We start from the raw sequence: 25,120 nt of genomic DNA on the forward strand, positions 1-25,120 counted from the left end.
TAGTTCTCTCTTACAGGGAAGAACTGAGAGAGTCATTTCCTAGGCAGGTTGATAAGAAGTCTAGGGGTCCCCAAGGAGAGAGGGGTCTGGAATTCTCAAGGAGGAAGAAAGGACAAACTTTTTTTTTCCTTCTCTATGTTCCTTAGGATTATATGACAATAATGTGTCCTGCCTGAGGACAGTCTCTGGATTAAACCTTCTGGCTAATTTTGTAAATTATGGGAGTAGACCTGCTCTTTAAAAGGATTATATAACAACAATGTATTCTGCCTGAGGACAGTCTCTGGATTAAACCTTCTGGCTAATTCTGTTATGTAAATTATGGGAGTAGGTCTGGTGAGGTCTTTACAACCACCAGACATTCTTTGGATTCATTGGAGAGTATATAAACTCATTGCTAACACTAACAAGCAGGTACTCTTTCTGCCCTCTTCTGATGCCTATGTCAGAAGCTTTCCCTATCTCCTTTATACTTTAATAAAACTGTATTACACAAAAGCTCTGAGCTATCAAGCCTCGTCTCTGGCCCCGGATTGAATTCTTCTCCTCCGGGGGCCAAGAATCCCGGCGTCGTGATTCAACAACAACCTTTCAGAACCCTGACCTCATGGTTACACAACATGTCTAAGGTACCCAACACAACTGGTGGATCCAAGGAAGACAGCTCATTCATTACTCACCACCCAGCAAACACCAGATTTACTGTCACATATGCAACATAATAAAAAAGAGATGTCCCAAGGACTTGGGACAGTGGTTGTCTCTGTGGAGCTAGTCCCCGATGATGGGGTACTCCCAAGTCTTGGTTCTGTAGCAAGATTAAAGTATGTTTTTCAGCTACCATTTTCCAAGAAAGATCAGTTCCAAGAAATATGAATAACTGTTTTTCTTTTCTTTACCTCAGCATTTATTTGCCACAGAAACTGTATATTCTACAGAGAATGAGAAACAGATATTTTGGTGTTCTATCTTTTCAGAAATTAACTAAAATTACAACTACTTCCCCTTCACAAAGCATGGAAAACTGCTCTGCTCATGCCTTAGATCCGTGAAGCAGGGAAAAAAAAAAAAAGAAACAAAAATAATTTTAATCACAGACACACTGGAGCAGAAATGTGTTGATGGAGCAACAGCATCAATTATATTACCCAAGAGTTTGAGCGATTGTTGTTTTCCAGGCAGCAGTCTTGATGATTCAAACACCCTATGAAGTAAATTCAACTATTAGCACATTTTACAGATAAAGAAACCACACAGGTTATTGACTTGTCCAAGGCCACATGGAAAGTGATTGTTTTTGTTATTTTTGTAAACCTAAAGAGGCACTGTATTATATAAATGGTTATAAATTTCCCCTCCTTTTCTACTTTTTGCTTCCCCCCTTATCTGATAACAGTGGGGGTAAGGTGGATAATTTTGAGAAGGGGCAAGGGAACATTGGCAGAAATTTTCTTGCCTTACATTTGAACTGTATAGAAAATGGGCAGCTACTTGGAAGAAGGGAGATGGCTTGAGCTCTGATTTTCCAAGTTTTCCCAAGGGCACCTCATGGGTAAAGTGTGCACACCTGTTCCAGCAGCACACCTGGACAGACACTGCAACTTGAGCAAGATGGGCTTGGCATTTGACACATATGTGCATCATGCCGGATATAACTCCACTCTTCTCCCAATGGACCACCTGCACCAGCATTTAATGATCGTATGGAGAGTCACCATGTCCGGCGAGGAAGTTATGTAGAACTAGGTGGTCCTAGTGCCTCCCTCCTATGGAGGACGGTCAGAATTTGTCCCATGATCTGAGTTATCAGTTCAGTTCAGTTCAGTCACTCAGTCGTGTCCGACTCTTTGCGACCCCATGAATCGCAACACACCAGGCCTCCCTGTCCATCACCATCTCCCAGAGTTCACTCTGACTCACGTTCATCGAGTCCGTGATGCCATCCAGCCATCTCATCCTCTGTCATCCCCTTCTCCTCCTGCCCCCAATCCTTCCCAGCATCAGAGTCTTTTCCAATGAGTCAACTTTTCGCACGAGGTGGCCAAAGTACTGGAGCTTCAGCTTTAGCATCATTCCTTCCAAAGAAATCCCAGGGCTGATCTCCTTCAGAATGGACTGGTTGGATCTCCCACAAATGGATGTGAGTAGGGTGAAGAATGCACTGGTTGGTGTCCCTTCCCTTGTGTGCTCTCTGATCCTGGATGTTGTTTGGATTTCAGCTGATGACTTTTCTTCTCTAGTCAGTCCTCTGAGTATTCAGCTCCCCTGCCTCTGTATCACTGAAGTCACTCATTCAAATGGCAGGTGTCTGGTCGGAATGTTGTGGAATTTTAATATCCAGACACACTCCAATAGCCATGACAGTGTCGCTGGTAGCAGTTTGGGGCTGCCCCATTCTTTCTTTGTAAGGAAGTTAACATTCCCTGATGTAATGCTATTTTCTAATCTTTGTCCTGTTCTAACCTTTGACTCAGTCGTATTGTGTTCTGTCAAGAATCATGATGGATATAAGATTTCAACCTAATTTGTGAGCTAACAAATCAGCTTGCCCTGGTTTCACAGATGCTGGTAAAGGAAAAAAAAAATTATTATTCATAAAAAATGCTGTAGCCAAATCAGTATCATTTTTCAGCTTTGTTGAGCCATAACTGACATAGAACATTGTATAGGATTAAGGTTTACAGGGTAATGAGTTCATGCACAGAGTATATTATGGGAATGTTCTTCACAACAAGGTGTGTTGTGCTAGTTCCCTGGGTCCCCATTTCTAAAGTTGGAGTGAAGGTCCCAGGTGATGCCTGAATATTCAGTGAGTTGAGTGACAGGAAAAAAAACCTTGAGTCTAGGGATCCTGGGTCAATGAACGTATGCTCTCAGCATCCCTCCTTTTCTTATGAGGGAGAGGTTTTCTTTACTTTACTGCACAGCAAACATGCCTTCCATGTCTCTGCAAGGAGCCACTGTCTCTATATTGCAAGGATGTTCACTGGACAAATGTCTTGAAAACTTAGTGTGGGATGAAGCGTGGTCAGAGTCTCTGCTTATCAGGTGCACAGAAATGTGAGAAACTGCAGGGTTCTCTCTCAAGGGGAACTCTCCCACTCCTAACAGCTACATACTTTTGATTTTATCCATAGTCTCTATCCTGCACTAGACTATCAACTCAAGTCATTAAAAAATTTTATTTCCTGTTTTTGTTACTTGTGGATAAAAGTGTCTGGCACATAAAATATTTTCAATAAAGTTTTGCTGTATGAATCTATGAATGAGTGGCAAAATATGCAAGAACTAATCAAATGCTAAAGAAAACCCAAATGATGAAAGAATAACGTACATTAAGACAATGTACTACTCAAAAGAAGCAAAATATAATACTGGATTTTTAAAATAATATTTGAGAGCTTCAGAAGATACTTAAGTCAAAAGGAAAGCACACAATTAACATGTTGCAGATTATCTGATTTGTAAATAAAATACAAATTCACACATTTGTCAAGGCTGATTTGGCTTCCCTTGTGGCTCAGATGGTAAGGAATATGTCTACAATGCAGGAGACCCAGGTTTTATCCCTGGGTTGGGAAGATACCCTGGAGAAGGGTATGGCAACCCACTCCAGTATTCTTGCCTGGAGAATCCCAAGAACAGAGGAGCCTGGCGGGCTATAGTCCATGGGGTTGCAAAGAGTTGGATACGACTGAGTGACTAATCACAACAGGCTAATTATAGGTTATATTTATTCTCTAACCTCTCCTTTCTTACCCTAAATTCTGTAATTTGTATGTATGATTTTAATGATCAGGAAAGCAAACATTCTTATCTTTTTCATTGAAATATAGTTGACATAATATTCTATTATTTCAGATGTACAGCTGAGTGGTTCATTATTTTATAGATTATACTCCATTTCGAGTTATTATACATTATTGGATCTATTTCCTAGTATCCTAGGTTGTAGATTTTTTTCCTTTCAGTACTTTAGAAACATCATGCCAGACTGTTGTGCCTAATTTCTGCAGAATAATCAGCCAACAGCCTGGTGTCTTTTTCCTTGTATGTGACTCATCATTTTTCTCCTGATGCCTTTAGACTCCTCTCTTTATCTTTAACTTCTGCCTTTCTAATTTTGATGTGTCTTGGTGTGGGCCTCTTTGGTTTTATCTTATTTGGGGCTCTCTGTGCATCTTGCACCTGGATAGCTTTTCCCTTCTGCAGGTTCAAGATATTTTTAGCCATAATTTCATCAAATGCCTTTTCTACCCCCTTCTCTCTCCCCCTTTCTTCTAGGACTCTTATCATGAGGATGTTAGTACACTTGATGTTGTCTGAGAGGCTTTTTAAACTGTTTTCTTTTTTAAAGTTTGTTTCCCTTTTTGCTGTCTTTAATGCTAATGCATGATTCACATAAATCTCTCTTCCAGGTCACTTATAAATTTTTCTGTATTACCTAGTCTGCTACTAATTCCTTCTAGAGTGTTTTTTTTAATCTGAGTTATTGCATTATTTAGTTCTGACTGGTTATTTTTTTTTTATATTTTTTAGTTACTTGTTAACAGTCTCACTGTATTCATTTACTCTTTTCCCTAGTTCAGTTAGCATTCTTATTACTGACACTTTCAATTCTGGTAAATTACTTTGGTAAGCAATACCTCTGTTTCATTAGCTGATTTTGCAGGTGTTATTTTCTTATTCTTTCATTTGAGACGAATTCCTCTGTCTTTTCAATTTGTTTAACTTTCTCCATTTCTACGAAACTAGTTATCCATCCATGTCTTGCAGGTGTGTCCTTGTATGGGCACTGCCCACTCTGCCCAGCATGGGTGGCCCTCACTCCAGGGGGGGTGAACTGGATCCAGAGGTGCTGAGGGGGCATCTGTAGGCTGGGGGCACACAGGCTGCCCAGTAAACCAGCCCGAGTCTGAGCAGTGTCCTGCCGCCCCCTCAGCCTGTTCCAGGAGCAGGAGCAGGTGCGTGTCTCAGGAGGAGTCAGGTTCCCAGGCCTCCTGCGGGTCCCCCTGGGTTCACAGCAGCTGTGGGGCTGTGACCTCCCGGGGTCGTCCCAGGGCTGCGGTGCCCAGTGCGTGGTGTTCACGGGTCTCTTCAGGGAGGACCTCTGAGCCCCCATTCCTCCTCCTCGTCTGACGGCTGATCTGACGGCTTCTCTTCCCTTCCCACCCAGCTCCGTGGGGACAGTTCTTTACAGCCCTGGTGTGGACAAGGCTTTCTGCTGGTGTCGTGTGTTTTCAGGCGATGGGATCCTGATGTGCTCCTGGGGGAGCTGAGCTCAGCATCCTGCCTGGAGCTCCTCCCAGGACAGTGTGTGACACTCACTGTGTGCTAAGTGTGGCTCCTGTGACTGTTCAGGAAGAGTCGGTGCCAATTTATTTTCTTCCTTTCCTGGACCATGGTTTCCTTTTTCTTTCTTTCTCCTTCTTTCCTTTCTCTCTTTATGTCATGTGTGTGTGTAGGTGTTCCTGTGTGTGTTCACAGCTGGGTACTTGAAACAACAGGCAAACACTCACTGCTGGTAGATTGGTTTCATGTCCTGACAGTCCTTCACTAGTTTGCTTGGAATACTCCTAGTCCTGGGATCTGCCCAAAGGAAAACTGAGGACAACTTGGTTCATTTCTGAGTCATAATCTTGCCTGGCATATGTGAACCTTTTTGATTCTCCTGAATTTAGGATGGTTTTTGAAATACCCTACTGTCCCCCAAATCCACACTCCAGTACTACTCAGGGTTTTACATGGTCTAGTCTATGTATCCACCCTTATCCTTTGTCCCTGGCCCCACATACGTATAGTCCCCCTGCAGCTGTAATGAGATACCCCAGCTGCTCTTCAGTTTAAGCTTAAAACATAGAATGAAACAGTCACCAGTCTCCAGGCAGCCCCTAAGTAGGTTGGAACATTGCAGATAAGGTTTTCTGTGATCATTCTGGTTTGAGGGAGGCAACTGGGAGCTGAACAAGACTGCATTGCCCCAAGCAGAAGGGTACAGGTGGGTGAATCCATGATGAAATTTCCTGCCATTCTGTTCTGAATTTTCCTTAATTGGGTGTTCGTTTGGTGTTGTTGTTTAGTCACTGAGTTGTGTCTGACTCTTTTGAGACCCTATGGAACTATAGCCTGCCAGGCTCCACTGTCCAGGGAATTCCCCAGGCAAGAATACTGGAATGGGTTTTCATTTCCTTCTCCAGGATATCTTCCTAACCCAGGGATTGAACCTGTGTCTCCTGCATTGCAGGCGAATTCTTTACCACTCCATCACCTGGGAAGCTGGTTCATTTGTCATTCTAGGTGTTCTTCTGACTGTTTCCCAGGGCTCCTATGAGGTTGTATAGCTAGTTTATAGCTAGTTTCTTTAATTTTCCTTATGCTTCCAGGGGAAAATCCAGCAGCTCATAGCTCACTCTTTAGCTAACTTTAATTTCCATGTTAAATTTTAATTGGCTTCACAACATTCCACTGTAGCAATGCTTGATGATTTTCCTCACTCTTTCAGATATATTATAATTTAACTTGTTTACAGGTCTTCCTTTTATGAATAATGTTGAGCAAGATAACAAATTATATAAAATATCATTTACGTCATGGCAATTTTAAAGGTTCTCTAACTAGCTTACTCATTAGAAAAGACCCTGATGTTGGGAAATATTGAAGGCAGGAGGAGAACAGGATGACAAAGGAAGAGATGGTTGAATGGCATCAATGACTCAATGGACATGAGTTTGAGCAAGCTCTGGGAGATGGTGAAGGACAGGGAAGCCTGACGTGCTACAGTCCATGGGGTCGGAGAGTCAGACATGACTGAGCAACTGAACAACAAAAGTAGCTAAAAGATTGGAACAGAGAATCTGTTAACATATCGTACACAGTAAAAACCATTAATAACTAACCTCTAATAAGATCTTTGCCAGAATGTCTGATTTTCACATCATTTTCAGGATTTCACCCCCATCTATTAGCAAAATAATTTTGCTGGTAGGATATATAAAAAGGCAAATTTATATTCATTTGATGTTTTCATTCTTTATTAAGTGTTAGCATTTTGAGAAGTCCTTATTAGTTATTACTTTAAATTCTGTGACTGTGTGTATAAGTACGTATGTGTATGCACTGTAATACAGATAATTGTTTCAATTGATGTTTGCTCAAGTTGGGCTTTATAATTAGAAAATTTTAAAAATTGGTACGTGTGGTTTCTAGTCTAACATATGGTCAATAATTATTCAGCAAATCCCCTGAAATAATTTACAATAATGTAAGTGGATCCAGAATTTAAAATTTACTTATTAAAAAAATAAAGTAAAGATGGTATGGGGAGGGAGGTGAGAGTGGGGCTCAGGATTGGGAACTCATGTACACCCGTGGCGGATTCATGTTGATGTATGGCAAAACCAGTACAGTATTGTAAAGTAAAATAAAGTAAAATAAAAAAAAATAAAAATTAAAAAATAAAGTAAAAATTTCCAAGAAATTGATGATTTATATCATTGTATAATAGGAATATTGTTCTGATAAAAAAGCAAACAAGTTAACACCCTTTGTTTATTTCTTACTCCGTGGGTATTGGTTCAATCATGCTCCTCCTACAATGTATCTGCTGACATTGGACAGTGCAGTTGGGGTGTTACTTTCATATTACTTATAACCTGTGAGGGCAGAAGAAGAAAATCAGAGTCTGCTTACTCAGAAGAGCAACAGGCAATGGATCCCAAATACCAGAGGGTGAAGCTTAATGATGGCCACTTCATTCCTATCCTAGGCTTTGGAACCTATGCACCTGAGGAGGTAAGAGTAGTGGTTGTGGGTTGACATAAACTGTAGTGGATGTGACATGAGCGGAAGGAACTTGGGTTGTCAAGCACTGAGTTCCTGTGTGACTCTGGGAGGATCTTGTGGTTCTACTAACCAGGCTAGAGCCATGCCCTGTGAAAGGGGAGAGAGCATCCAGTCTCCACTCTGCATCAGGGTCTGAGGCTGTGCTCACCTGTAGATTACTCTGGATTCCCCTCCAGCTTCCATCTCTTTCCCAGCTTGGCAGGAGAGGTGAGACTCAGCTGTCAAGAACATTGACTGTCAGCTGCTTTGCTTTGAGGGTGATTGTAATGGCTAGGTTTCTCTGTATATTTCATTAATTCCAGAACCATTTCCTCCTTCCAAAAAGACATGACCCAGAGAAGTATTTGAGGTAAAAATTCCTAAAGATGAGGTGACTGAAAACTAATGGGAGAGAATTGCTTTTCTACTGTGGAATACCTAGTAGGTCACAGGGAAGAAACACTTCAACTGTGTTTTGCCCTATACTTCTGTTTCTGAGTGGGAACTTCTTCTAATGGAAAGCTCAGTGCCATTTGAGGAGACAAGCTATAGTCTTACAGGAAAAGATTTCAATTCTTGGCTTTTGTAATATATCTTTATCTAACTATGGTCTTCAGTGCTTGAGTGTAAGAGGGACAAAGAGGATAACTTACTAGACTGGAATCCAGGAATTTTGCTAGTCATCTTGTCTTTACAGTATGTATTGAGTAGTTGTATGACAAGGTTCTGGTCCTTAAACTTTGAATATCGCTTATTTTATGTATGAAACAGAAGGAAATATTCAGAAAAATTTTGAAGACAGAAGACAGGACTTTGTGATGCAAACTGGGATGAGGAGAGGGAAGGGTTCAGCTATTACTGAAGCTCACTAATTCATTCCTCAGGACATCCCTGAATGCCCCTGCATTTAAGGAAAGGCAGAACTAGACCCAACAGATGGAAGTTAGACAAGCACCTCCTTTAAAAAGAAAAGATCACAAGTCACATAAAAAGAAGAAAAATATTATTCAGGCTTATAAAAGAAATGATCCATAATTTGAAATAACATGGATGAACTTGGATAACATTAAGCTGAGTAAAATAAGTCAGACATAAAGAACAAACACTGCATGATCTTTCTATGAGTAGGATCTATAAAAAAAGTTGAACTCATAGAAGCAGAGAGTAAAATCACAGGGACCAGGAGCTGCGGATAAAGTTGGGGAAAATGGAAAGATGCTGGTCAAATGGTAAAGGCCTTCAGTTGTAAGATATATAAGTCTGGAGACCTGATGTACAGCACAGTGGCAACTGTTAATAATAATGGGTTATATTCTTGAGATTTGCCAGAAGAGTAGACCTTAAAGGTCTCACAAACACCTATAAAAGTTAACTATGTGAGGTGATGGAACTGTTAGCTAGCTTGGTTGTGATATCATTACCCAGGGAAAGAAAGCAAAAGTGGTAGTAGTCCATCAGTTGTGTCCAACTCTTTGCGAACCCAAGGACTGTAACCTGCTAGGCTCCTCTTTCCATGGGATTTTCCAGGCATGAATACTGGAGTGGGTTGCCATTCCATTCTCTAAGGGATGTTCCTGACCCAGAGATCAAACCCACATCTCCTGCATTGCAGGCGGATTCTTTACCATCTGAGCCACCAGGATAGGCATTAAAAAATCACTTAGCACACTTTGAATAGGTATAGTTTTTATTTTGTGGAGAAGGAAATGGCACCCCACTCTGGTACTCTTGCCTGGAAAATCCCATAGACGGAGGAGCCTGGTAGGCTGCAGTCCATGGGGTCGCTAAGAGTCGAACACGACTGAGCGACTTCACTTTCACTTTTCACTTTCATGCATTGGAGAAGGAAATGGCAACCCACTCCAGTGTTCCTGCCTGGAGAATCCCAGGAACAGGGCAGCCTGGTGGGCTGTTGTCTATGGGGTCACACAGAGTCGGACACGATTGAAGTGACTTAGCAGCAGTTTTTATTTTGTATATTCTGCATGACTACATTGGTAGATAGAGCACTCTTAGAAGATTTCACCTTGTTTCTTGGTGCTTTGTATCATGAACCTTTACCCTCACTGACTTTGCATAAAATATCTCACTGTATAAATCATATCCATGGCTCAGATGGTAAAGAATTGCTTGCAACTCAGGAGACACAGGTTTGATACCTGGAGAAGGGGATCTTCCTTTCTTGCCTGGAGAATTCCATGGACAGGGGAGCCTAGCAGACTACAGTCCATGAAGTCTCAAAGAATCGGACAAAACTGAACAACTAACACGTTCACTTTTTTCACTTTTATGAGTTCCTCCAGCACATCACTGAACCTGGAGGTGGCCTTTGGGGTCCTCTGATGCCTTTGATCAACCACTGATCACCTGGGATTGAAGACTTCCTGGGTGTTCATTTAATAACTTTACAGGAAATTTCAGATAACTTATCATGGGTTCAACACCACACATGCAGAACTAACCAAAGGCACAAAGAAACATTAAAGCTTTTGTTTGTTAATTTCTCTTGGGAAAAATCAAAGCTTGTACATCAGCAGTTTATTTATCATGTGAATATTCAACTACCACACTTGTTGCGTATGTAGGTTCCTAAGAGTGAAGCTCTGGAGGTCACCCAATTGGCTATAGAGGTTGGGTTTCGCCATATTGACTGCGCTCATTTGTACCAAAATGAAGGGCAAGTTGGACAAGCTATTCGGAGCAAGATTGCAGATGGCACTGTGAAGAGAGAAGACATATTCTACACTTCAAAGGTGTTGTGTGTGTTGTGTGTGCACATGTATGCAAGTCATTGTGTGCAGGTGATAATTATGTAGCCAGATCAATAGCTGTTTGGTGAACACTGCTTATTGGTACAACTTTTTTCACACATATTTGTGTATTAAATCTGGTATCCAAAAATAAAGTGAGAGTGATGATGGCTTTCTCATCATTGGTTCAAATATTAATTTTAAATTAAAGTCAATTTGTTTTTCTGAGCCTAGACCAGAGTAGTGTGATTTAGTATGGGCTAATGAATCAGACAGAAATAATTAGATTATAGCTTTCCTTATCATCTAGGAAACTTTCTAAATTTTATTCAAATTCTAAATCTCAGTTCTTACTTTCATCTAAGAGGTGGAAATAGGAGGAGCTGTTTTTTATTACATAAGATCTAACCAAATGCCTTAAATTATGTTCTGTACATAATAATATGTTCAAAACACTTCCTACATTTATGTAAACAAAAAGGTTCTAATTTCTCCTAAGAGGATTGATTCTTTGATAGAATTAGATTGACTTTGTGAACTGCTTTTAAACTTTATTAAACATAATTCAGATGATGGGTATATTAGTTATTTGATAATACTTTTCATTCTTGGGTCATTTTCTTCCATTGTGAATGATATACTAATGATAAATTCAATCAAATAACAAAGTTTACATGGGTTGGTTAGATAAAAAATGGAACTGAAAAAGAAATAGGGTGGTTTTCCTCTGTGATCATCCATTTCTAATCAGGAAGAATCTCTGATTTTTAGATGAAAGCATAAAAACAAAATTACCTACAATGTTAATTTCATGCAGCTTCCTTTCTTTAATCTCTGCAGCTTTGGTCCACTTTCCTTCAACCAGAGTTGGTCCGACCAGCCTTGGAAAAGTCACTGAAAAATGTTCAACTGGACTATGTCGATCTCTACATTATTCATTTTCCACTGGCTCTGAAGGTTGGCAATTTGTATGATTACAACTATTTTATTTCTTGTGTCAGAATGTCTATCAACCTGCATGGATGATTGACTTCAGATTTTTCATAGTAGGATATACTCTTCACTAGAGTAGAATTCCCAAATAATCATTTATGATTATCTTTTTACTGAGGGGTTTAAAAAATTTTTTTAATTTCTTTGTCATTCCTCCCAGAGAAAAAAGCTCAATAATCTCATGTTCTCTGCTCAAAAACGTGAGGGAATAGAAATAGGTGAGTTCTGCACACAGTACTGAGTATGACTCTTGAGTCCCTTGGGGATTTTAAGAACACAGAGTTTGGTGTAGCCGTGGTGAGCATGACATTGCCTTACACTCGAACAAGATGAGTTTATCTCATCTTTCACCCTTTCAAGTTGAGCAGATTTGATGGTGCTCTCTCTAGGTGAGTCTAAACCTTTATTGGGACTTAGGAGACCTTGCCTACACTGTTGCCTGTCTTCATGATGAGGTCTGTGGACTGTACTTTGCCATTAAGAACTGTATTACTTTGAACTGTTTTTTTTTTTTTAAATTATTTATTTATTTTAATTGGAGGTTAATTACTTTACAATATTGTGATTGTTTTGCTATACATAAACATGAATAGGCCATAGGAATACATGTGTCCCTCCCATCCTGAAGCCCCCTCCCACCGCTCTCCCAAACCTATCCCTTTAGACTGTCCCAGAGTTCTAGGTTGATGTTAAGTTGCAGAAATAAACTCAAGCCAAGCCATCCTATGAAGAAGAGTTTATTGGTTTATGTAGATGGCAAGGCCCAGCTATGGAAGATTTAAGGATTTGCAGTACTCTTCAGAAGTGTCTCCTTTCCCCCCCTACTACTTCACTTTCCATTACTCTTGGTTGGCTTTATTTTTATATCAACATTTTCCATCAGTGGTAAATTAACCTTGATTAGTTCAAGGCTCATGGTCATGAACATTTGAGAACATGTCTGGATCTTTCACAGCCCATATCAACCTAAGGATAGTCTTGTCGGTTCATGTGTCTGCCCTAGGGCTATCAGATGATCAGAGAGAAAAGAAACTGTATCACATCTAAGTCAAGACTGTAATTTTTATTCTGGAAATAAAGCCATGTAACATTGCCATTCTTTGCATCAGTCACAATGAGTCCCCTTTAGGACCTAGAATGTTCTATTTATTAAAACATATGGTAAGTGTAAGAGATCTGGAATGTTGTAAACCTATCTTATGGACGTTAATGTCCTGGTCTTAGATGTGCCTGGCAGGCTGACTAAATGGAGAAATTATTTTATGACATCTCTAAAATGACTGCTTCTATTCCAGCCAGGAGAGGAACTTTTTCCAAAAGATGAAAATGGAAAAATGATATATGACTCAGTAGATCTCTGTCGCACGTGGGAGGTGAGTCCAGGGAGGAGAAAACCAGGGGAGGAGTCAGGAGACGGGGAACCACCTTCATTTCTTCCACCTGTGAGAATGGGCTGTGGATGGTCAGACTCAGCAGTTCATGAATCTAAGGACTGGGATGCTGGGGTTGTGGGGAGGAAACCATTGCTGAAATGTTCACAGAAAAGGACAGAATCTGGGATGGTGAAGCCAGGCATTTCCTTCCGTGTGATATGTCTTCTCCAGGGTTTTCTAATGAGGAGATGATTAATTCTTCTTCTTGTGTCATGACCTTCTTCTCCTTTCTTCTTTCTTAAAATCAGTGTCAATTCTTGACACAAGACACTTTCTACAGATCTTTTCCAGCATTTATTCTTGATCTATCACTCATTTTGAATTACTGCTCACCACCCTTCCCTCCCCAGGCCCTGGAGACATGTAAAGATGCAGGGCTGGCCAAGTCCATCGGGGTGTCTAATTTCAACCACAAGCAGCTGGAGAAGATCCTGAACAAACCCGGGCTCAAGTACAAGCCTGTCTGCAACCAGGTGAGGATCTTCTCGTTCCTGCTCTTCAGAACCTCCTCGTGGACTTCAGCCTGATGTCTGTCTGTCTCTCCTCCCCTCCTGTTCATCCGATCTTTGTGGACAGATGATTCTAGAGATCAGAGCCCCCGTCTGGATGGTGTAAATTGAACCAAAAAAGGTATCTCTGTCTGAAAAAGTCTGGGTGGAAAATCTTGGGATGGCTCCCTGCTAAATTGTGGTGAGGACTGAGGGAAGGTAATGGAGGTGAAGGGAGTTAGGCTAGTCCCCTAGAACTTAGAGGAAGGAGGTGTTTCCCTGAGCTGAAAGGATCTCCAGAAATCAGATGGTAAAAGTGCCTCAGAGGAAACTATGTACCCGAAGAAAGACCATTAAAACATGGAATAGGAAGTAAATAGAGATAAATCAGCTGAGACAAGTGTTAAGAGTTTGTGTGGGGTTTAGATACCCAAATCCTTAGTCTTGGTGTCTCTGTGTTTATAGGGTCTTCAACAGGAAGCATAGTACAAAAAAATTTACTGGAGGCTCTGAAAATCATTCAGGTTATAGAGTGAAATCAACATCTTATAGCGATACTAACAGTAGATAAAATAGTCAGGAATTAGAGCACACCCTGTGATTTACTCAGAGCACACCCCGTGATTTACTCAGTCTTAATCTTTTTCTCCCATTGATGTCTATCATAAAATTAACTATTTAAATACATTTTTCTTTGTTTGGTTCTGTACTCTTATATTTCTTAAATTTTTTACTTTATTTCTGTAAGAAAAGTTAAAATGATTCATTTAAAAACATTTTAAGTATATAACACTGCACAATACAATGTACTTTAAGTTCATTGTATTGTATTATATAATACAATAACTTTAAGCATAGGGACGATGCTGTACAGTAAGTCTCTAGAATTTATTCACCTTGTATAATTGAGACTTTGTACCTATGAATAGGAAATACTGATTTCTCCCTACTCCCCCCCACCCTATGGTAACCATCACATTACTCTTTAATTCGGTGAGTTTGACCAATTTAGGTATTAACATTGGTCTTTCTGCAACTGCCGTATTTCATATAACATAATGTCCACAAGCTCCCCTGGTGGCGCAGTGTAAAGAATCTGCCTGCCAATGCAGGAGACTCTGGTTCAATCCCTGGGTTGGTAAGATGCCCTGGAGAAAGAAATGGCAAGCCACTCCAATATTCTTGCCTAGGAAGCCCATTGGGCCACTAAAGAATCAAACATGACTTAATGAGTAAACAACAACAATGTCTATAAGGTACAACCTGAAGTCAAGGAGTAAGAGTCTTCTACAGAAAATGTAGCTTGTAAAATTCAGGATAAATATATATATCAGTTCAGTTCAGTCGCTCAGTCATGTCCTACTGTTTGTGACCCCATGAATCACAGCAGGCCAGGCCTCTCTGTCCATCACCAACTCCCAGAGTTCACTCAAACTCATGTCCATCGAGTCGGTGATGCCATCCAGCCATCTCATCCTCTGTCGTCCCCTTCTCCTCCTGCCCCGAATCCCTCCCAGCATCAGGGTCTTTTCCAGTGAGTCAACTCTTCGCAAGAGGTGGCCAAAGTATTGGAGATTCAGCTTCAGATCAGTCCTTCCAATGAACACCCAGGACTGATCTCCTTTAGGATGGACTGGTTGGACCTCCTTGAAGTCCAAGGGACTCTCAAGAGTCTTCTCCAACACTGCAGTTCAAAAGCATCAATTCTTCAGCACTCAGCTTTGTTCACAGTCCAACTCTCACATCCATACAAGACCACTGGAAAAACCATAGCCTTGACTAGACGGACCTTTGTTGGCAAAGTAATGTCTCTGCTGTCTAGAGACATTTTAATGTCTAGCACATTTTAATATGCTGTCTAGATTGGTCATAACTTTCCTTCCAAGGAGTAAGCGTATTTTAACTTCATGGCTGCAGTCACCATCTGTAGTGATTTTGGAGCCCAGAAAAATAAAGTCTGACACTGTTTCCACTGTTTCCCCATCTATTTGCCATGAAGTGATGGGACCAGATGCCATGATCTTCGTTTTCTGAATGTTGAGCTTTAAGCCAACTTTTTCAGTTTCCTCTTTCACTTTCATCAGGAGGCTTTTTAGTTCATCTTCACTTTCTGCCATAAGAGTGGTGTCATCTGCATATCTGAGGTTATTGATATTTCTCCCGGCAATCTTGATTCCAGCTTGTGCTTCCTCCAGCCCAGAGTTTCTCATGATGTACTCTGTGTATAAGTTAAATAAGCAGGGTGACAGTATTCAGCCTTGATGTACTCCTTTTCCTATTTGGAACCAGTCTGTTGTCCCATGTTCAGTTCTAACTGTTACTTCCTGACCTGCATACAGATTTCTCAAGAGGCAGGTCAGGTGGTCTCGTATTCTCAGCTCTTTCAGAATCTTCCACAGTTTATTGTGATCCACACAGTCAAAGGCGTTGGCATAGTCAATAAAGCAGAAATAGATGTTTTTCTGAAATTCTCTTGCTTTTTTGATGATCCAGCAGATGTTGGCAATTTGATCTCTGGTTCCTCTGCCTTTTCTAAAACCAGCTTGAACATCTGGAGGTTCACGGTTCATGTACTGCTAAAGCCTGGCTTGGAGAATTTTGAGCATTACTTTGCTAGCATGTGAGATGAGTGCAATTGTGCAGTAGTTTGAGCATTCTTTGGCATTGCCTTTCTTTGGGATTGCAATAAAAACTGACCTATTCCAGTCCTGTGGCCACTGTTGAGTTTTCCAGATTTGCTGGCATATTGAGTGCAGCACTTTCACAGCATCATCTTTCAGGATTTGAAATAGCTCAACTGGAATTCCATCACCTCCACTAGTTTTGTTCATAGTGATGCTTTCTAAGGCCCACTTGACTTCACATCCCAGGATGTGTGGCTCTAGGTGAGTGATCACACCATCTTGATTATCTAGGTCAGAAGCTCTTTTTTTGTACCTTTCTTCTGTGTATTCTTGCCACTTCCTCTTAATATCTTCTGCTTCTGTTAGGTCCAGACCATTTCTGTCCTTTATCGAGCCCATCTTTGCATGAAATGTTCCCTTGGTATCTCTAATTTTCTTGAAATGATCTCTAGTCTTTCCCATTCTGTTGTTTTCCTCTACTTCTTTGCACTGATCGCTGAGGAAGGCTTTCTTATCTCTCCTTGCTATTCTTTGGAACTCTGCATTCAGATGCTTATATCTTTCCTTTTCTCCTTTGCTTTTCACTTTTATTTTCACAGCTATTTGTAAGGCCTCCTCAGACAACCATTTTGCTTTTTCACATTTCTTTTCCATGGGGATGGTCTTGATCTGTGTCTCCTGTACAATGTCACAAACCTCTCTTTACAGTTCATCAGGCACTCTGTCTGTCAGATCTAGTGCCTTAAATCTATTTCTCACTTCCACTGTATAATCATAAGGGATTAGATTTAGGTCATATCTGAATGGCCTTGTCTAACTCAGTGAAACTAAGCCATGCTGTGTGGGGCCACCCAGGATGGGCGGGTCATGGTGGAGAGGTCTGACAGAATGTGGTCCACTGGAGAAGGGAATGGCAAACTACTTCAGTATTCTTGCCTTGAGAACAGTATGAAAAGGCAAAATGATAGGATACTGAAAGAGGAACTCCCCGGGTTGGTAGGTGCCAGTATGCTACTGGACATCAGTGGAGAAATAACTGCAGAAAGAATAAAGGGATGGAGCCAAAGCAAAAACAATACCCAGTTGTGGATGTGACTGGTGATAGAAGCAAGGTCCCTGGAGAAAGGATAGACTACCCACTCCAATATTCTTGGGCTTGCCTGGTGGCTCAGATGGTAAAGAATCTGCCTGCAATGCAGGAGACCTGGGTTTGATCCCTGGGTTGGAAAGATCCCCTGGAGGACGGCATGGCAACCCACTCCAGTATTCTTGTCTGGAGAATCCCCATGGACAGGGGATCCTGGCATGTTACAGTCCATGGGGTCACAAGGCGTTGGACATGACTGCACAACTAAGCACAGCACAGCATATATGTATAATCAATATTCTAAATTAAAAAGGCTTCAAAACTATTGTGATTTTAGCATTAATTTTGCCTCCAAGTTTTCATTGTGAAAATTTTCAGATATTAGAAAATTAAGGGTACGGTCAAGGACACCCATATTTTCCCTCTTGTATGCAAAATGTTTCACATTTTGCCACATTGGCAGATGTGTATGTGTGTGTGTGTATATATATATATATATATACACATATATATGTATATTTACATGTGTAATATTAGGTTGAATTGATCTCATTGTGGCTCACATCTTCACTCTGAGTCATGTATCTCAAGCTCTTTTAATCTGTCATGGTCACTCAATTATAATTTTTAACCATGATATCCAAACAATTTTTCGACAAATATAATAGATTTATCAGACTAGCATCTTGTATTGTTAATTTGTTTCTCAGTTCCTGTAAATTAACAGATAGACCTGAACCCCTTACTCATGTTCATAAATTTATACATTTGGGGGATATGTCCTTTGCATGCTGTGCCCCTCACATGGCACCCAGCAGGAAGCACGTGATGACCAGCCATCCCACTGTGATGATGGTATTTTTGTTCTAGTAAAGCTACTGGTAGCTAGATTTTTAATTTGGAAATGTGTATTTCCCATGTTGAAATTGCCTGGTCATCTACTGGATAATAATTGTCATCAAAGGAATTTCAGTTTCCCCCAAGTTTTCATATAATGGTTGAGAATCCATCAATGATGTTCACCTGAATTAATTATTTCTCTAGGACAATTTTCAATATTTTCAATATAAGCACTTTTTAATCTTCTTACCTGACATTTTATTGTAAAAATAAAATTCCCTCATTAAGTCAGGATAAAATGCACCTATTCCCATAAGACAGAAGGCAATGGCACCCCACTCCAGTACTCTTGCCTGGAAAATCCCATGGACAGTGGAGCCTGGTGGGCTGCCGTCTATGGGGTTGCATAGAGTCAGACATGACTGAAGCGACTTAGCAGCAGCAGCAGCATTCCTATAAGACAAATCAAAAATGTCCCTTCTTCCCTTTAATTGTCAGTTTCTGAGAAAGGAGTTTTCATAATAATCATTCGTAGACGGAAACGTTTTTGCTCTTTCTCTCTCTCTCAGGGATTTTTGTTGACTCTGTGTGCTACATTTGCTCTCATTCATGATTCCCTTTGGTGTTAAAGTCTACTCAGATGTTACCAATGGGAACCCATCAGTCTGGTTCTTTTGTCCTGCAGACATTTATTCATGTATCTTGGAGCAAATTCTTGCTTTTTCCAAGAATTGATGTCCAAGGCTCAAACAGTTGTTTTCTTGTCCCAGATCTGGAGTTAGGTATGTCCCCTGGTAATGTATTTAGTAGCTGAGTTCTGGTCCCTAGGGTTGCTTGTTCTCAGGAATGTTATTACTTTTTCTGTTTTCAGGAATAGAGATATAATATGTATTTCTTTTAAAAATTACTTGATATTGATATTTTCAGTTCCAATTTAGTGTTCCATAGTTTATTTTTTCTTTAGATGTTTTAAACTTTTTGCCTTTCTCTGTCATATTGATATCACCTTCCTACATAACCTGACACTCTTCTATGTTGGCATTCTACAGGTAGAATGTCACCCTTATCTCAATCAGAACAAACTGTTGGAGTTCTGCAAGTCACATGATATTGTTCTTGTTGCTTATGGTGCTCTGGGATCCCAACGATTGAAAAATTGGTAATGAACACTAATAAGACAACAGAGAGTTTACCTAAAATTCAATTTTTCATGGAATATGTTTTGTTATATTGTACTCAGTGCTCTCAACTGGCAGGCGGTAGAGAGGGGAAATGGAAGAGCCTTCTCTTTTGTCTTCTCATCACCCAGCCAATTATTTTTTACATTATACGTGTCTTGTTGTAGATTAATCAATAACAAGTGACTGCATCAAAATCTATATATAATCCCCCAGTTGAGATCTAAGACATAAGCTTAAGACATGATTTACTTACTAATGAACACATTGCTAGTAAAAGACTCTGAGCTTCCTTTACCTTATGCCAAAAGTCAGGATAATAAACCTCCCAGGTCAATGATGATCAAAAAAAAAAAAAATGACAATTTGAATCATTTTTTTAAACATCTGTACAAGTACTGTACACTGTAAATAGTGATGAAAAGAATAGTTACTGTGAGACTACTCAATTTTTATCAATACTGAGAAAGTTAAACTAAAAAGTATCCCAGTCTTTTCCTTCTCCTTTTATGCTCTTGTACTTACTTTGGGGCTATGATTGGAGAGGAAAACCAACCCCTGAAATGTACAAGAACAAAACCACAGCTGTGGAAGCATTGATCTCATTTCAGCATACACCCAGGTGACCAGGAGAGCTTTGTAAACACAGATTGGGAGGTGACAGAGTCGAGTTTCTGATTCAGTTTGTCTTCAGCTAAGCCATGGGATTTGTATTTCTAATAAGACTCCAGGTGAAACTGATGCTGCTGGTCCCTGGACCACACTTTGAGAAGCACTGGTCTAGAGTGGACCTACTTGGTCTGTTTGAGAAGCCTCTTAGAAACAGTACTCACTCTCAGCTCCTCAGGATTTCTTAATTTCCTTCCAGGGTGAACCCGAACTACCCTATTCTTTTGGAGGACCCGGTTCTTTGTGCCATTGCCAAAAAGCACAAGCAAACACCAGCTCTGGTTGCCCTTCGCTACCAGATACAACGTGGGGTTGTGGTTCTGGCCAAGAGTTACAACAGGAAGCGGATCAAAGAGAACATGCAGGTGATGAGTGGGGCTGTGGGCAGAGGGCTCCTAAGCAATATCCTTCATGAGGGTCATTTTTGTCCAGCCAGATTAATTTTGCGTCAAAATGAGTTACCTGTTTTTTCCTGTGCATGAATGCCTTGTGTGTGTTTCCAGTGGTTTTCCCCTCCTGATGTGGCAACAGGAGAGGTGGCATGGCTGGAGAGGGTTAAGGTTGCACAGAAAGTAGACATTTTAGATCCAGCATTACATCTGGAACTTATTCTGTCACCTTGTGCAAATGACATCTTATTTTCTTTGTTTTCAATTGACAAAATTGCATTATGTGATTTTCTTAAACTGTTTAGGCTGCTCTAACAAAATACCACAGATTGAGTGGCTTAGAAAAAAAATTGAAATGCATTCCTCACAGTTCTAAAGCTGAAAGACTGGAGCCAGGGTGCCTGGGTGATCAGATGAGGGCTCTCCTCCAGGTCACAGGCTTCTCCTTGTATCTTAACACGGTGGAGTGGGCAACAGAGCTCTCTGAGGTCTCTCATATGAATATGATACTGTTCAAGTCTCATTCACAAAAGCTCCACTGTCATGATCTAATCACCCCTCAGAAGCTCCCTTTCTAGCACCATCACAGTGGGGGTAAGGTTAACAACATATGGGCTTGGGGACACACGAATGAGAGCAGCCATCCTGAACCAATTCATCCTGGTTTTATTTTACATTTCTCTGAATATTAATGTAGTTTCATTTTCATGCATTTCAGTTTCTGCCTTTGTGACATTCCTATTTATGACTTTGTACATTTTCATTAGATTGTATGTCTTTTTATTTTTATATTATACCATTAGTCTAGCTGTACAGGAAATCGTCCCCATTTAAGGGTTTAAGGCAGAGATCGTTTACGTGTCTCTCTATTCTGTGGTTTCACAATCAACCTGCACTCAGCTAAGCTGTCGTCTTCTTGGCTGAGCTCTTTTGGGCATTTGCAGTTCAGTGCAGAGCTGCTCGGAACTTCTGCTTTAGCAGGTGGATGAGGCTATTGTAAGAGGAGACTGCATGCATCTCTGTATATATATTTTCATATATATTTGGCTAGACTGTTGTCAACCTACTCGGTCTTTATCTCATCACAGTGCTATTAGCCCTAGTCAGTGAGTGGGGAAAAATCCTCTTCCTGTCTGGGTTCAGATTTGACTCACCACTCCAGGGAAATATCACTGTTCAGTGGAAGTTACAGGTCAAACTAAGTCAGTGAAAGTGAAGTCGCTCAGCTGTGTCCGACTCTTTGTGACCCCATGGGCTGTAGCCTACCAGGCTCCTCTGCCCATGGGATTTTCCAGGCAATAGTCCTGGAGTGGATTGCCATTTCCTTCTCCAGGGGATCTTCCCAACCCAGGGATCGAACCTGGGTCTCCCACATTGTAGACAGACGCTTTACTGTCTGAGCCACCAGGGAAATCCAAGTCAAGGGTAAGGGAAATGTTCCCTAATAAACTGGTTTTTTGTTTCCACTCAAATGCCGATCTGTAATACACTTAAACTGATTTTTGACTATGACATGAAAAGGTATATATATATTGTTAAACATAAATCTATGTGTCAGTATTTTCCCACAGATTTTCACTGTCAACTCTGTCATATATCAAATGTCCATAAGTACATTTCTGGCCTCTCTCTGTTCTATTTAACTATTTACTTCTCTATACTACTTTATTATAGTGGAAAATAAGCTTGTTTTAAATAACATTCTTTTTTTTCCCTTCAAGTATGTCTTCACTGCTCTTGACTAGCTGTTCTTTTATATAAAATTTAGTATCAATCTACCAACTTCCACAAAAGAATAACTGTTTAAGACTTTGATTCACATTGCATTTCTCACTTTGGAGAAAATTGATTTCTATACAAAACTGACATTTCCATTTTGTGACTATGATATGCATTTTTAATTATTCAAGTATTCTTTAATATTTTAAATGCATGTCATAACTTTCTCACAGAGATATGTACATAATCAATGTTTTAGATTTATTCATAGGTAATGAATAAGTTTGCTATCAGATTCTTGATTAGGTTTTCACAGGGGGATCCTCTTTTCCATACTTGCTTAAGCTCTATGCTGTGTCATATTTTAGGGGATGTTAAGAAGGAAGAAAACAGTCTAGTGTTTGGTCAAGCGCACGTATTTTGTCCAGGTTGCCCAACAGTGCCTTTGTTTGCAAAAAAGTTGATTTTTGTTTGCTTGTCTTCTGTCAAAAGAAATTCACGTGGAAAGATAAGGGACTGATGCCTTGCGACCTGTGTGTGTCTGTCTGTCTGAGAACTGGAGTAGAAAAGTAGAGGCTGTAGAAAGAAGTGAGAACTCTGCAGAGGGTCCCAGGTTGTTCACCTGGAAGCTGAAGACAGACACGGCTTTTCCGTCCCCTCTTCTTGTCTCCATCCAGCTGGAAAGTCCTCCAGTCCCCGGGGGAGGCCAGCTTCTTAGGGGAGAAGTCAATGTGATTCTTCCTTTATTCCAGGTTCTCGACTTTGAATTGACTCCGGAAGACATGAAAGCAATTGATGGCCTCAACAGTAACATACGATATTATGATTTAGTCTTGTAAGTGACTTGTGTATATTTCGCACATACACTGTTTTTTGTAGCAGGCAGGTCAGTAGGGGAACTAAGCTTTTTAAAAGCTTAATTCTCAGAAGACAGTCCTGGTTTCCAGAGTAGGTGTAAACCTGGGGCTTCATGCAGACCTCAGACCAAAGGTTTCCTCCACGGCTCCATCTCTGACCAACAGAAATGTGACTAGGGCCCAGGACAGCCCATAAATAAAATCCCCAGATTTGACATGGTTTTGAATTCACTACTTTGTGCCCCTAATCCCTGTGACTGATGTATCTCCTCTCAGGGTCCAGGAATCCAGTAGACACAGAGGGAACTGTGCCTGCAGCCCACTATTCTTTTAGGGACCTGCGAACATATTTTATCTTTTAACTTTTTATAAAATTGGGAGGAAATGATCAATAGTGATTATTAACAATAAATCCAGCTTGGACTACATTTGCGTTTATCCTAACACAATTGTAAAATATATTGTTGATATTTTTTATGGAGCAAAGTCTTATGAAAGGCAGAATGTGTCAGTACTGAGAGGTCACATGGCCCGGCCTCCACTCCCTTCCCTAAGTGTCTGGTGAATTTTCTCCCTAATGGGCCTTTCTTTACCAAGACACCATCCATTTCTTTCAAATAGATCTCTTCTTTGGCCTTTTCCCCCTATTAAAAATCCTGTGTCCTCATCCTTATAATCTCACAAAACTGAACTACAAGGCAATCATGAGCTTAACTGACCCTCCAGTGAGTGATAGCCGTGTCCTTAGCAGGACACACCCAGGTAAGATCGTCTGGGTCTCTCTGGTTTCTTGAGTAAAGACTCACTCCAGTGTTGCCTTTGTTCATCAGGGATCATCCCCTAGGAAACCCCTAACTCCTTGACTTTGACTTAGTCACTAACATGAAATTCCAGCTGCCTAATTACTGCAGGAGGATGTCAGGATTGAAGAGAAAGAAGGGTAATCAAACAGAAATATTAGAAGAGAGTTTAGAGAGAAGGTAACACAACTTATTAGTCAAAGGAAGATTTAGTTTTAAATGAAAGATGTCAAAACTTTGTCTCCTGTTTGTAAAGCTATATCATGATTCTGAAAAAGGATATTACAAATGAAAACAAAAAGATGGAAATTTACTTTTCTGTACTCAAAAACTTTTCAGTATACTTCTCTGTTCATCTTCATCAGGCTGTCAGTGCCTGGCCTTACTCATGTTTGTGGGTTTAAGTCAACAGCATAACTATTGGCATATGGAATCACTCAGAATGTACTCTCTAATGAAATAAATGGAAAGGAATAAATTTAGGAAGAAAAGTAAAAACATAGTGAAAAAAAGGAAAGCAGCAGTAATACTAATTATTAATTAACCACTGTTTTAATCCTTTGTAAATTAAGAAAATAGTCATCTCACTTTATCAGTATTGTTGCTTGTGCGTCCGTGACATCTCAAGAGATCAGAAGTTTCTTAATGGAATGCCTTCTATTTTGGGGGGTGCTCAGTACTTACTTGTTGAATGGATGTGTTAAAAAGATCTGCACAATTGTTACTGAGATCATCATCATCACCACCCAGGACCAAATATTCCACCTAGGGCTGAAATGACCTTAATGTTTTAGCTGTAGTTCTCAGACCTTCTTATAAACTGTAATTCCAATCAAGGTAAATATCACTGTGATGTTTATATTGCTTGTGACTGTGGTAATCACACACGCAGGCACTGTTCACACATGGACCGGATGCCTGGAGTAGAAGGTGGGATGTGATTGTAGACTGAGATGTTTAGGCTATCTTGGCTACATACACAGAGAAGCACTCTCCTTGGCCATGTGATACAGAATTAATAAATTAACATCCCTCCTTCTCTTTCAGCCTTGCTGATCACCCTGACTATCCATTTTCTGAAGAGTACTGATTGTGAGCGATCCATCATGGTTCTATCAGAATTTACTGATTTTCGGGGTGTGGAGAGAGTTGTTATGATTGGTGGAGCTAATTAAAAACTGTGTCTCTAGTTTAAGTCTTCTTGCTTTTTGTGTATGTGAAATAATAAAGACTTCAAAGTGAGGATACTTGGGAGGGGATTAAAAAGCAGAGTTGGAGACTTCCCTGGTGGTCCAATGGTTAAGAATCCATGCTTCCACTGCAGGGGGCATAGGTTTGATCCCTGGTTGGGTAACTAGATTCCCCTGCTAGTTGTGCAACAACAATAACAAATAAAAAACCACTAAATAGAGAGTAACTCTTCCTGCAAAAAATTTGAAGAGTAGCAGAAGAGTAGTGGCTCTTCTATACCT

The 25,120-nt window shown here is 40.4% G+C and overlaps 1 protein-coding gene across 2 annotated transcripts; it reads left to right on the top strand.

Moving 5' to 3' along the window:
- The first annotated feature begins 2,091 nt into the window (after positions 1-2,091).
- Positions 2,092-24,745, top strand: LOC128058202 (dihydrodiol dehydrogenase 3-like). Of its 2 annotated transcripts, XM_052650586.1 has the most exons (10): positions 2,119-2,140; positions 7,618-7,791; positions 10,407-10,574; positions 11,412-11,528; positions 12,860-12,937; positions 13,348-13,470; positions 19,086-19,195; positions 20,083-20,248; positions 22,744-22,826; positions 24,696-24,745. In XM_052650586.1, the coding sequence occupies exons 1-10, from the start codon at positions 2,135-2,137 to the stop codon at positions 24,736-24,738; spliced, it is 1,068 nt and encodes a 355-aa protein (XP_052506546.1). In that variant the 5' UTR covers positions 2,119-2,134; the 3' UTR covers positions 24,739-24,745. The 2 variants fall into 2 exon arrangements, with proteins under 2 accessions (XP_052506547.1, XP_052506546.1); XM_052650587.1 differs by lacking the exon at positions 7,618-7,791 and having other exon boundaries at positions 2,092-2,140.
- The last annotated feature ends 375 nt before the right edge of the window (positions 24,746-25,120 follow it).

The sequence above is a fragment of the Budorcas taxicolor genome, chromosome 13 (genome assembly GCF_023091745.1).
Source record: "Budorcas taxicolor isolate Tak-1 chromosome 13, Takin1.1, whole genome shotgun sequence".
Taxonomy (NCBI): Eukaryota; Metazoa; Chordata; class Mammalia; order Artiodactyla; family Bovidae; genus Budorcas; species Budorcas taxicolor.

Coding starts and splice junctions, on each gene's coding strand:
- LOC128058202 (XM_052650586.1), top strand. Junction 11,529..12,859: donor ATTTTCCACTGGCTCTGAAG/GTTGGCAATTTG, acceptor CTTCTATTCCAG/CCAGGAGAGGAACTTTTTCC. Junction 12,938..13,347: donor ATCTCTGTCGCACGTGGGAG/GTGAGTCCAGGG, acceptor TTCCCTCCCCAG/GCCCTGGAGACATGTAAAGA.